This window comes from Misgurnus anguillicaudatus, chromosome 19 (genome assembly GCF_027580225.2).
Source record: "Misgurnus anguillicaudatus chromosome 19, ASM2758022v2, whole genome shotgun sequence".
In the NCBI taxonomy this organism is placed as follows: domain Eukaryota; kingdom Metazoa; phylum Chordata; class Actinopteri; order Cypriniformes; family Cobitidae; genus Misgurnus; species Misgurnus anguillicaudatus.
Window position 1 is genome coordinate 8,775,418 of NC_073355.2, and position 13,429 is coordinate 8,788,846.

The 13,429-nt window shown below is 35.6% G+C and overlaps 1 protein-coding gene across 6 annotated transcripts in view; it reads left to right on the forward strand.

The window, feature by feature from the left end:
- Positions 1-13,429, forward strand: part of gcgra (glucagon receptor a) — a 106,443-nt gene that overhangs the window by 78,200 nt on the left and 14,814 nt on the right. For 3 of the 6 annotated variants that reach the window (XM_073856888.1, XM_073856883.1, XM_073856884.1), the window contains 6 exons: positions 1,014-1,114; positions 1,938-2,044; positions 2,146-2,314; positions 7,106-7,265; positions 7,403-7,463; positions 12,326-12,389. In XM_073856888.1, coding sequence (XP_073712989.1) covers positions 1,014-1,114; positions 1,938-2,044; positions 2,146-2,314; positions 7,106-7,265; positions 7,403-7,463; positions 12,326-12,389 — 662 coding nt within the window. The remainder of the gene's footprint in view (positions 1-1,013; positions 1,115-1,937; positions 2,045-2,145; positions 2,315-7,105; positions 7,266-7,402; positions 7,464-12,325; positions 12,390-13,429) is intronic. The other 3 variants (XM_073856886.1, XM_073856887.1, XM_073856885.1) reach the window with 3 other exon arrangements.

Consider the following 13,429-nt stretch of genomic DNA (forward strand, 5'->3'; position numbering starts at 1 on the left):
AAACAGCAAAACTGTGTAAGTAAAATAAATAAATTACAATTATTTGCTTTTCAATTGTAAAATACTAAATAATTAGAATAACTTTGTATTTTGATTATCTTTTCACCAGTTTAAAAACAAAAAAAGAAAAAAAATCACATTTTTCGTTTTTATATTTATTGGTTAAAAAAGAAAAATGAATGGACGCAAAAGTACACGGACCTACTTCAGAACCAGTCAGATTTTTTTTGTATGCAGTATTTTTTATTAAGAACGTTACAGTAATGCATTACTGTGATTTAAAAGGAAAATCATTATTAACTCTTTTCTCTGCCATTGACGAGTTATCACGTCAAATAAGAGAAAACATTTGCATTAAAACGTGTTCCTGATGAGTTTTTTATGTTAATCTGCAATACCGCGATTATCCATTAGATGGCGAACTTACCTAATTTACAAAAAACTGAAGCAAAAACGTTATTTACTAATTTTAAATTCTGTGTATGTTTTGATAATCGTTCTGAATCTGATCCCTAACAAAATTCCTTCACAAAATGCTATTATTTCAGCGTTTTGCTAAAAAATATTTTTAAAGAAATACCCATATTTTAGAGTTTATAAGCATAGAAAAAAATATAGATAGGATGAAAGTTTTTTTTTTCTTTGTTTATTGTTTGTTTGAAAGCAGAGGGTCTGTTCTTACTTTTAGATATATGTTTATATCTTTTTAGATGAACATTTTCCTGGAAGGCATTTTGTGAAACTTTTGTAAAAATCACAAAAAAAGCTGGCAGGCAACTTTAAAAAAAGGCCGGTGGGGAACGAGTTAAAATGAAGATATACACAAAATAATAATAAAAAAAGAAATATAAAATGCATTTAGTAATGTTAATAAATACAACCCTGTTGCGAGGGGTTACTAAAAAATGAGTAAATGTTCACATGCCTCAATAATGGTATAAATTATGTTAATGTTTGGTGATGTCTCTACATTTATATAAACTATGTGATCACTCATTGTGTGTTTGTGTTAGTTCAACATGGGCTGGTGTATCTGGAGTGTGATGGAGACGGACAGTGGAGTAAACAGAGGAACGCCAGTGAATGTGTGTCACGTGACCCCACCCAAAACGTGGTAGTGGCTGTACTTTTAAAACACCGTATCTTTATAGGTTCTGTTGTACTTCTGTTAATAGTGCTTTTATTTAACCATTTTCTTTAACCAAGCGACCCGCCACAAATTCAGTTCAGTTTAATTTGTATAGCGCATTTCACAGTGCATATTGTTTCAAAGCTACTTTATAGAGAATGCATGTGTTTGTCAGAAAATAAAGTTGTTAGAAAGTGTAAATTATAGTGTTTAAAGTTTGCAAAATTAATGGGTTTATTAAAGCAATGACCGGTGATAATAAAGTGTATTATATATGTTATCGATAGAGCTGATGTCCTTGTGGGGTGGACATCATCTCTTTATAGATGTTGGGTTATCTGTAGTCTCTGTAAGATGCTCAACAAATGCTCTCGAACAAACGTTTGTGACCCTGGACCACAAAACCAGTCAAAACTAGCACAGGTGTATAGTCAACAATGCATTTTATGGGTCAATATTATCGATTTTTTCATGCCAAAAATCATTAGGATATTAAGTAAAGATCATGGTCCATGAAGATATTTTGTAAATTTCCTATCTTAAATATATCACAAATGCATTTATTATTTATCATACATTAATGGAAAACTTATTTATTCATAATGTGGAAATCTCAAGTTTAAATAATAGACCCTTGTGGGTCACATTTGTTTTAGTTGTTTTAATAATTCAATTCAATATTATTTATATAGCACTTTTCACAATTTTTCATTCATTTACTACTGAGGGACACTGAAGACCTGATTTTTGAACGAACGGGTTATCAGTTGCATGAGAAATCACTGTCATCTATGTTTTATATTTATAGCCACACTATGGAAGAATTCTCAGTCAATTTCGGACGATGTACACTGTCGGATATTCTCTGTCTCTCGGGGCCCTGGTGCTGGCGTTGGGCATCCTGGTGGCCTTTAGGTAACATTTAACTAAGGAATCAATTCCTCTTGCTTAGATTATGGAAACGTGTGTGAACTGTTTAATGCTTTTTCTCAATTATTGCACTTTGATTCTTACAGGAAACTGCACTGCATGAGAAACAACATTCACATGAACCTCTTCGCCTCCTTTATCCTGCGAGCCTCTTCTATTCTCATCAAAGATGCCATGCTGGAAAGACCCGACTCCTTCCATGTTGGTCAGGACATCACCACTGAGCTGGAGGTGGAGTGGCTGGTTAAAAACGAGGTCTAATAACCTGCTGTCTAACTTTATTATAGGCTACTATAAAATCATTAGTATTTACAGTTTTTCTTGATTGCTTAAAGCTCACGTAACACACGGTGTTTCTGCATTTCTGATGTTAATCTGGAGTACCTATAGAGTAGTATGACATCCTTTATATCTCCGAAGAGTCTTTAGTTTAATCAGATTTATAAAAGAAAGATTAGCTTTACCGAATCTTTCCGATAACGTACGAAAAAATGAAGAAGGAGGAGTTATACCGCGGGAGGAGCGAGTACGAGTCATGCAACACCATAAAACACTGTTTAACTTATGATTCACTACATGTTCGTGTCATTTATATAATATGCACGTGACTATTTCCAACATAAGACAGAAGTCTTACTTACCGCGTGCAACTCGTCATGACCCGGTTGGGAAAATCCAGCTCATCAAACACACACGCAAAACTCCGCTGCTACCCCTGATAATAAACTATATCCATTGTTTCCATAAAGCTGGATGGCTTCTCCTTACATCCAAAAACACACTTCATCTTTCGTGCCATTGTTGACTTTTGAAATTAAACAAAGCTGAGTGGCGTGATAAGCTGTTAGCAGCTCTAGCGTCTCCCGCTGATTGACGGGTGGGCGGGGTTTTCCGGGGGAAGTTTTCCGGTGGAAGCCCATATAAAGAAGTGATACGTATCGAAAACCCCTGAAACGTCAGTTAGAACTGTAATCAAAAAAAACTTGCCGAAACTTGTACGAACCCTGGCGAAGTGCGTTCGGCACAGAAATACTCTGTAACACGTCCAACTGCTGTTTTGACACTTTGCCTACGTTTAGCATGAGGAAACAACTCTATAACTGTGTTAATAAGTCAGAATGCCTGAAATACCATTAAACCCCTCCTTTAAATACATCCGGACACCACACTTTCTAAACAGTTAACACATTAGGCTTAACCTGAAGCTCGATAGATAGAACTAAATTCGTAAAATACACAAAAAATTTTTTTGCAAAACAACAAAATCACAAAACATTAACGCATTCCCAGACAGACATATTTTGAAAAGTTGCCTGCCAGCATTTTTTGTGATTTTCACAAAAGTTTCACAAAATGCCTTCAAGAAAATTTTTACAAAAATAAAACACAAATATATAATTTTTTCTGCTTAAACTCTTAAATATGGGTATTTTTTTAAAAAAATACAAATTTTTAGCAAAAAGCTGAAATAATGGTATTTTTGTGAAGGAATTTTAGAGATCAGATTAAGAATGATTATCAAAACATACACAGAGTTTAAAATTAGTAAATAATGTTTTGGCTTCAGTTTTTTCATAAATTGGGTAAGTGGATTTAGTGGATGATCGCGATATTGCAGATTAACATAAAAATTCTTCAGAAACACTTTTTTATGCAAATGTTTTCTCTTAATTGACGAGATAGTGGGGAAAGAGTTAAAAAATGCAACAAATGCAAATATTTCCATCAAACACCATAAGTTCTGGTCAAATTTATATAAGCTTTAAATCAATCATTACACAATGGACAACAAAACACAAAACAGCTTTCAATTTGAAATGAAGCATTATACAGGAGGAAAAAGAGAGAGAAATGCACAGAACGTTTAGTCCATTTGTTCCTGATGATTATGGCCAGAGGTTCTCAATGTCGCATTGGATGTTTTCCCTTGCAATGCACTGAGGGAAATACCTCCTTGAATGGCATATCCATCTCTGGCAGTCCTCTGCACCTGTGGCCGGGCAAACAGCATTCACTGCCTTTAAAAGGAACATCTGCTCATATTGCCGGGGATCTCCAAGCAAGTAAGAACTCTTCGATTGGGTTCAAAAAAGGGAGTATGCAGGGAGGAATTGTACCATCATATGGGGATATGCTGCAAACCTTTCATTCACAAGAGTGGTCGTGGAAGGCAACATTGTCCCAAATGATGATACACATACAGTGCATCAAGAAAAGTGAGGAGGCATTCTGTACTGTATGTGCCAGTAGTTGGTATGTGGCATATAGGACACATCATTCAAGATGGCAGCAGACATGGTAGTTTTGGGGCTTCTCAAACATTGGCCCTCTGCCCAATGATGTTACTCCTGTGTCTCCTTACCTTACAGATGTTGAAGTAAAGTGCTCTCTACTGTAAATAACAAGCCATACGCCTTATTCAGCCTGCTGCCATGTTGATTCCAAAACAAGGCTGTGAATGATGGACATCCAGAGCGTGTGCTTTAAACCTATTGTTTTGTACCTTAATGCTGGTCATTCAGCCATCAAAACACAGAAAATACATCATTTTACACATTTCCACTATCAGAGATTGTGGATTGTTAAAATGAAAAGGGACATATGACCTAATCTGAGATAAAAGCAGTGCAATGTGTACATAAATTCTGTTTTGTTATTAGCCTGTTGGCTAATCATTAATTTCTAATGTTGTAAGCATGCTTACTTGCCTTAAAAACACTTTTATAGTCCTATAACTAAGTACCAATCTCCAGTTCATACAAATTACAAAAACGCAAGGCATGAATACGTAAAAAACTTTTCCCCAGTAGGTTTTGCCGTTGACAGAGCTGACAAATATCGCGTTATTTCGTCACATTTTTGCCGTATTTATTCTTGTTCACCGTATGGTGACGGACTGAATAAAGCGAATGGTGGGTCATGAGATCACGATTTCGATTTTAAGTCGAAATTAAGTCACAACCTCAAACTTCAAATTAAAAAATGGAATCGTCCATGCTGCCATGCCCCCATGTCACGTACGGTCGGCTAGCCAAGCTTTTGTAGTGTAAACGCACATGTGGTTGAATGTGTTTGAACAGTCACAGGAGACCGCCTTCTGATCTAATCTGAGGTACTGAACACAATGTTTTGCGTCTTTTCTGACTTCTGGCGCGAACACACAGTGTACAGCGCTATTTTTAGCCTTTCATTGATAAAACTAAAGCGGCTGATCTCCGTGTAGTTTCATTTTGCAAGCGTGTGAAAGTTGCGCGATCTTATTTCATCAATTGCGCTGAAAATTCAGAGAAAGCTCTAACATATTCATGTACAAAACACTGTGCAGCATGTTTACTTACAACACAAGCAGCGGACTTGTGTCCATTTTATCAGGTATGTGCGTGTACCATATTTTTCCAATGGTAGCACGACTAACATGGCAGGGCGTCTCCGGGTTCAAGGTCAGATATTATATTTCATAAAAGTTAAGTCTAAAAAATGGCATAGCTTTCTTTGTGCTTTCAAAAAAAAAAGGTTCAATCGTGACCTTAGAATCGAAAATGTAATCGAAAATTTGTAGAATTGTGACACCCCTTGTTATGAGGAGTGCAAATGTAACTCATTAAAATCAAAATATCTTTCATCACCTGAAGCAGTATTTACATGTTCATTTAGTAAATAGTAGTAGGCTATGTGCTTTATTTCAATTTATTAGGGCTGGGCCGATACCACTTTTTCCTGCCTCATACCGATGTCGATACCTCAACCTTGAGTGTCTGTCGATACCGATCCTGATCCAATACATCTCTATCACCCTTTTAATCAATAAATAAAGCTGCAAATAACACATTTGTTAGCCATAAAAATGTAAAGAAAATCTGTGAAGTAAACTTAAGTTTGAAAAACATAAAAAAAGTACCTCTAGACAGTTCTCATCTATTGCTCATGCTTAGCTACGGTTTCTACTTGCCGCGCTTTACAGCATGTTGCTTATGTCACGCTTTTACTAGCCTGGCTCTGCCCTCCTACGTGCTTCCGCTTAATCTTCATTTCGCTTCAGTACAACGTCTAGGACTGCTGTGTAGAGTTTCGTTTTCTCCTGCAAAAATCTGCATGTCCAATCAGCGAACAGAGGGGCGTGGCTAAGAACGATGACGTTGAGGTCGTGCGTCAGTTTGAGTTGTAGTTGTAATGGTAGCGGAGAAAGACGTGAGAAAAGCTATTCGGTCCGTTGTTGCAAAACTGCCGAATATACAGAAGTTAAACCTGGAGCAAGAACCAGGTTTGCTAAGTTTTGTTGGTCTGATTATTCGGACTTGTTGTTTCCGGCCGGTTTTGGCGGATGATATACGTCACGACCACACGTTAGGCAGATCCTGAGTGACTCTGGGCAGATCCAATAGTTTTAAACTTCAACAGAGGACCCTCCTTAATGGAAGTAATGCTTTGCAATGGAGCGTGACCAGACTCTCTGTACAAATGAAATTAATGTACGAGAGTCTGGTTGGACCAGGCTACGCAATCCGATCCGATACCGGTGTATCGACTTCTCGACTTCTACAATTTTCGTTCCGCCCATTTTCGCCAATATCGTACTAATATCGATACAGATTATCGGATCGGCCCACCCTTAAAATTATTAACAGTTTTTGCACTAAACATTTTACAAATTATATCCAAATCCTGTCTTTTATTGAGCAAAATTGAGATTTTTTTTACTTACAAAAACAAAAATGTTTTGATGTATATGGAATATCATCAATGTTTGGAAAGATACCGAGATTTTTCTCTCTGGGTTCAAACCCATGACCTTTCACACAGTTAATGCAATAATGCTCTGCCACTTAGCTACTATGAAGGAACACTACAGTAGGAAGATGTTTCCATTCATTTTCCCAAACAGATGGATGAGTGGATCATTTCCTATGCTAATCGACAGCATGCTACCGGTAGACATTACGTTAAAAATACAGCTAAACATTAACTCCATACTTTTAATAAAGATGGCAGGTTAAAATTTACCCCGATGCGTTCAGACATCCAACCAGGCTTCACTTGGTGTTTCAGACGGCCGTTGGCTGCAGAGTTGCCGTGGTGATGATGCAATACAGCATCTTAGCTAACAACTATTGGCTGCTGGTGGAGGGAATCTATCTGCACAGCCTTCTGGTGGTCACGGTGTTAACAGAGAGGAATTACTTCGGCATCTACCTGTGCATCGGCTGGGGTGAGACCTTCAACAGCTTTAATGTCTTGAACTCATTAACAAGGTTTAAGAGCTTCCTCATAATGTGTCCAAACAAAGCGTGACAGATGGCCTACTCTCCGCATCACAGGGTCTCTCTCTCTCTCTCTCTTTTACAGGTGCACCTTTGATATTCGTGTTGCCGTGGGTGATCGTGAAGTACATCTATGAGAATGAAGAGTAAGTTTAACCTGCAGAAATACACTAACATCACATGACTTTGTGTATCGGTAGGACTGATGAAAGCCAGGTGCGTGAAGTAGTCTGTGTGTTTTTGCTTTGGCAGTTACTTTGTCACTGTTTCATTTATTGATATTCATTCACATATGCACACATTTTTTACACTTCAGTCCTTTGGGTTTGTCTCTGTATACTGCAGTCCATGCATTGCTTTGCTCTTTTTTTGCTGCAAATTGCATTATAAAATCTCATTATAAATTATACATTCAGTCTCTGTTATTGTTGGAAGGACTTTCAAGCCTTATTTTTTTAATGACTAAACTTTGGACTGCTGGGATTACGTATTACATAAGCATCTATTTTAGCCACAGTTTAGTACCTGGCTGCATATGTAAGTGCTATAAATTACACTGCTATGTATTGCAGTATTGTTTGCAGAGGCCTCTTACTAAATCCCATGAAATACGATTTAGTTTCTTTATTTCTTGCATATGCGTGATGTTCTTTTATGAGAGATTGAGTAACCTTTATTGAATCCTGTGCTGGGGGACATTATTAATTTTTTAGTTGCAAAACCTCACTACAGCAAAAAAACATTACAAGTGTGCATTCAAGTATTAATAAAGACACACATCGAAGAGACACACTTACATAGAAAAGCCACAAACAGTACACTTTTGTACCTAAAGGATGCATATATTAGTACATCAGAGGAACATACTGGGAACTTAGAGGGATGCATAACGATTAATCGCGATTCATTTATAGCAGAATAAAAGTTTTTGTTTACATAATATATGTGTTTGTGAACTGTGTATAATAATTATGTATATATAAATATGCACACATCATGTATAATGCATGACAAAATATATATTTATATATTAAGTATTTATATATAATATAAATGATACATATATACATGCATGTGTGTGCATTTATCTATACAAAGTTATTATACACATTTCACACACATATATGATGTAAACAAAAACTTTTATTCTGCTATAAATTAATCGCGATTAATTGTTATGCATCCCTAACTAAGAGGTACATATCTTTACAGTAAATGCTACATTTTAGGTCCTTTTTAAAGGGTGCCGTCCCAGTGACAGCTTTTGTACCTTTTTTTACAAAAACTGTCAAACTGAAACTAGGGATGCATCGATACAAAACTTCTATGCCGATAACGATATTTGATTACTTTGATTGACATCTACCGATACCGGTACTGACAACGATAGTTTAATTGAGCTTTTAACTCCTTGTTTCAAATTATTTTGTTCTGATATTAGCGGTGCAGAACGTACAAACTGCAAATCTGTTGTCATTGTGACCCAATTCAAAATAATCACACAGTATGAGTTCAGGGGCCTCATTTATAAAATGCTGTGTAAAACCATCCTACATTTGATCGTACGATCATTTATCAAAAATGCGTACGTGTGATTTATTATAACCGAACGTACGAAAGCAGAAACCCCACGTACCCCTTTCAAATCTAGAAATGGCAAATTAACTTGAACTTGTGCGCAGCCGAGCAATTTCAGATCCCCGACTTAAAAAAAATGCCTAATTAATGTCATAGACATATAAAAGAGCACTTGTCAATGTTCAAATCCTTTTCACGCAGCAAGAATGGCTTTTATTTCCAAAAACCTGCAGCAATCGGATAAGCAAAAGTGTGTACGTCTGCTCAGGCCCTGACGTGGCACTACGTGGCACTATGTTTTTATAAATATGGACTTTGCCGTGGACTTTTGTGTAAGCACACTTTACGATCAAATCTGTGCGTACGCACGCTTTACAAATGAGGCCCCTGATGCGTTTCTTTTCCACTTTTAATTGACAGGATATAATCTGCCCTGATCATCGACTGTTTAAAAAAAATCGTCAAATAGCGGTAAAAACTGCTTTTATCTGCCGATACATATTATAGGCCGATATATATAGGTCCATCCCTTACATTACTTTCTGTCTACTTTTTACTAGATCATGTCAAAATAGCTTTGACAGTTTAAAATAGTTTTGACAGTTTAAACCTTAATTTTACTTGCAGCTGTTCTTGTCCGCGTTGTGTACACCCGATGCACCCACACAGACACAGCCTGTCATTCATCACGAGTACAGAGCAAAGAGCTCACTCACGTCTTAAAGCTACAGTAACCTAATTAATTTGTCAATAACATTAAAGAGAAAATCACTCCTTGCTCATGACTGAAGAACTGTTTTACTTTATACGAATGCATATATATTTAATTCATACACTGATGACTGTGCAGTGTTTCTTTTCAGTACTTTGAACAGAATTATAAACTTATTTAAATATACATGATTAAATAACATAACAAAGGCAACATATGTAGTATTACTTTGTCTAGAAAAAAGTTAAAAGTTACAGTCATGAAAGAGCTTGCATATCAGCTTGGAGAATCAGTATCGGGCATTGGTATTGGGCGATCACGAAGTCAAGATCGGCTGCAAAAATCTTTATCGAAACATCCCTAATATTTCGATATTTTTGTATGTTTACATAAATATATGCAGTGAAATGACTCAGAAACTGTTGGTAAAGCACAGATGTGATTCGACAGTACACTGTAAAAAAAATCCTTGCACTTAAAATTTTAAGCTTAATCAATTTGAAATTATTTCAACTTTATTGACTAGTGAGGAGTTGACATAAATTCTAAAAATAAAGTGGAAAATATTTAAGCTCATTTAACTTTTTTGATAATTTATAGCAACTCCTCATTAGTTCAAGTTAATTTAAAGTGCAATAAGGATTTTTATTACAGTGTAAGCAGTCTGTCTTTGCTCAAAAGATGCATCCTATCAATGCAGAAAGCTTTAAAGCAATGCAGTTTTTCAGATAGATGTTTCAAAGAATTGATTGGAGTAACAAAGAAGAAGGACAGATGTGAAAAATTAACAAGGAGAGGAAGCGTGTCTACAGTGTCTCTCAGATTCAAGGACTGGAATGATATATAAACACATTAGAAAGAAAACGTCATATGAGAACTGCTGAGGAATTCACAGAAATAAATCAAAGAGTGTTTCAGTGTTTTAAGATGTTATTCAAACAGCTGTCTTAATGTTCCCACAAATGCAAAAAGTGAAATGAGTCTAAACACAGAGTCTTTAGGGAACATGACAGGTGAATTAAAATTGACAGTCAAACAATAATTAAAAAAACTAAAATTATAAGATATGTGGCATCACATTAACATGTCATGAGCTGTGCTTGAGGACAGATTAACTCATTCCCCGCCAGCCATTTTGTAAAAAGTTGCCCGCCAGCATTTTTTGTGATTTTATGAAATAATTGCATTTTTGTAAAGGAATTTTGTTAGAGATCAGATTCAGAATGATACAGATTGCCGTAAAAGCTCATCAGGGAAGCATCATTGGCATGGAAATGTTTTGTCTAAATTGAGGAGATAACTCGTCAATTGATATATAATACAGAATATAAAAAATATAAATAAATATATATATACACATGTAAATGTTTCTTAAATACATACATTAAGGTGTGTGTGTGTTTACACTCACCTAAAGGATTATTAGGAACACCTGTTCAATTTCTCATTAATGCAATTATCTAATCAACCAATCACATGGCAGTTGCTTCAATGCATTTAGGGGTGTGGTCCTGATCAAGACAATCTCCTGAACTACAAACTGAATGTCAGAAGAATTGGAAAGAAATGTGATTTAAGCAATTTTGAGTGTGGCATGGTTGTTGGTGCCAGACGGGCCGGTCTGAGTATTTCACAATATGCTCAGTTACTGAGATTTTCTGAGATTTTTCTAGGGTTTACAAAGAATGGTGTGAAAAGTAAAAACATCCAGTATGCGGCAGTCATGTGGGCAAAACTCCCTTGCTGAGAGGTCAGAGGAGAATGAGCCGACTGATTCGAGCTGATAGAAGAGCAACTTTGACTGAAATAACCAACCGAGGTATGCAACAAAGCATTTGTGAAGCCACAACACGCACAACCTTGAGGCGGATGGGCTAAAACAGCAGAAGACCCCACTGGGTACCACTCATCTCCACTCAAATAGGAAAAAGAGGCTACAATTTGAACGAGCTCACCAAAATTGGACAGTTGATGACTGGAAAAATGTTGCCTGGTCTGATGAGTCTCCATTTCTGTTGAGATATTCAGATGGTAGAGTCAGAATTTGGCGTAAACAGAATGAGAACATGGATCCATCATGCCTTGTTACCACTGTGCAGGCTGCTGGTGGTGATGTAATTTTGTGGGGGATGTTTTCTTGGCACACTTTAGGCCCCTTTGTGCTAATTGGACATCGTTTAAATGTCACGGCCTACCTGAGCGTTGTTTCTGACCATGTCCATCCCTTTATGACCACCATGTACCCATCCTCTGATGGCTACTTCCAGCAGGATAAATCACCATGTCACAAAGCTCGAATCATTTAAAAAAAAAAAAAAAAAAAAAATATATAAATATATATATATATATATATATATATATATATATATATATATATATATATATATATATATATATATATATTAAATATATATATATATACACACACACATAATAATTACACACACCACACACTTATATTATGCTAAAAATAACTTTTATTTTGTATGTGATTATTCGCGATTAATCTTTGCCCAGCACTAATTTAAATCAATGTGAAAGTATAAACATGTGTACAATAATATGAAAAATAGTACTCAGTATGCAGTGTACACTGTCCAGTATTCAGTATGTATTCGTCATTTTGCCCTTGCGTGCTGTTTTAATGTTTCTGACTGTATTTTAGTATTGAGTGTATAAATATTAAATGTACTTTTTTTGTGTCTTGCTGTTGGTCAGATGCTGGGTACAGAACATACACATGGAGTACTGGTGGATTATTCGTTCTCCAATCCTGTTGGCCGTCCTGGTGAGTGAGAGACTTGATGTCTCTCTCATTTATGCTGTCCCACACCCAGATTACTGTTTTCCCGTAGCACATCACTTTACCTTCACCCTTAAACACTTAAAGCTCTTATGCAGACTCACTTTTGTATGTCTCCGCACGCTTGACTTACTTCAGACATGACCAGCTCAGTGTTTTCAAATCAATTTTTAAAGAGAACAATGTAATTCCATTAACACACACACGGCTCTTATGTAGCAGTGAGATGTGACCAATGTGAGAGATGACCTTATTTTACACACCTGCCATAGTGGGGAATCAATATGCTTGAATAGCCTGAATTAGCAAAACAATTAGCTGATCAAACATATAGTCAGACAGCTTTAAAGGATTACTCCCATTTTATAATAAAATCCATATAATTTACTCACCCCCATGTAGGGCTGCATAATGATTAATTTGCAGAATAAAAGTTTTTGTTTACATCATATGTTTGCGTACTGTGTATAATAATTATGTATATTTAAATACACACACATACATGTATAACTTTAAGAAAAAATAGATATTTATTTATTAAGTATTTAAATATAATATAAATGTACAAATGTATATTCACATGTAAACATTTCTTAAATATATACATGCGTGCGTGTGTGTGTTTTATATATACATAATTATTATACACAGTACTAGGGATGCATATCAATTAATCGCGATTAATCTATAGCAGAATATAAGTTTTTGTTTACATCATATATGTGTGTGTACTGTGTATAATAACTTTGTATAGTTAAATGCACACACATGCATGTATATATTTAAGCAATGTTTACATGTGTATATACATTTGTATATTTATGTATAATTTATATTATAAATGAATATAAATACTTAATATATAAATATATTTTTTTCTTAAAATTATACATGCATGTGTGCATATTTATATATACATAATTATTATACACAGTTCACACACATATATGATGTAAACAAAAACTTTTATTCTGCTATAGATTAATCGCGATTAATTGATATGCATCCCTACACAGTAC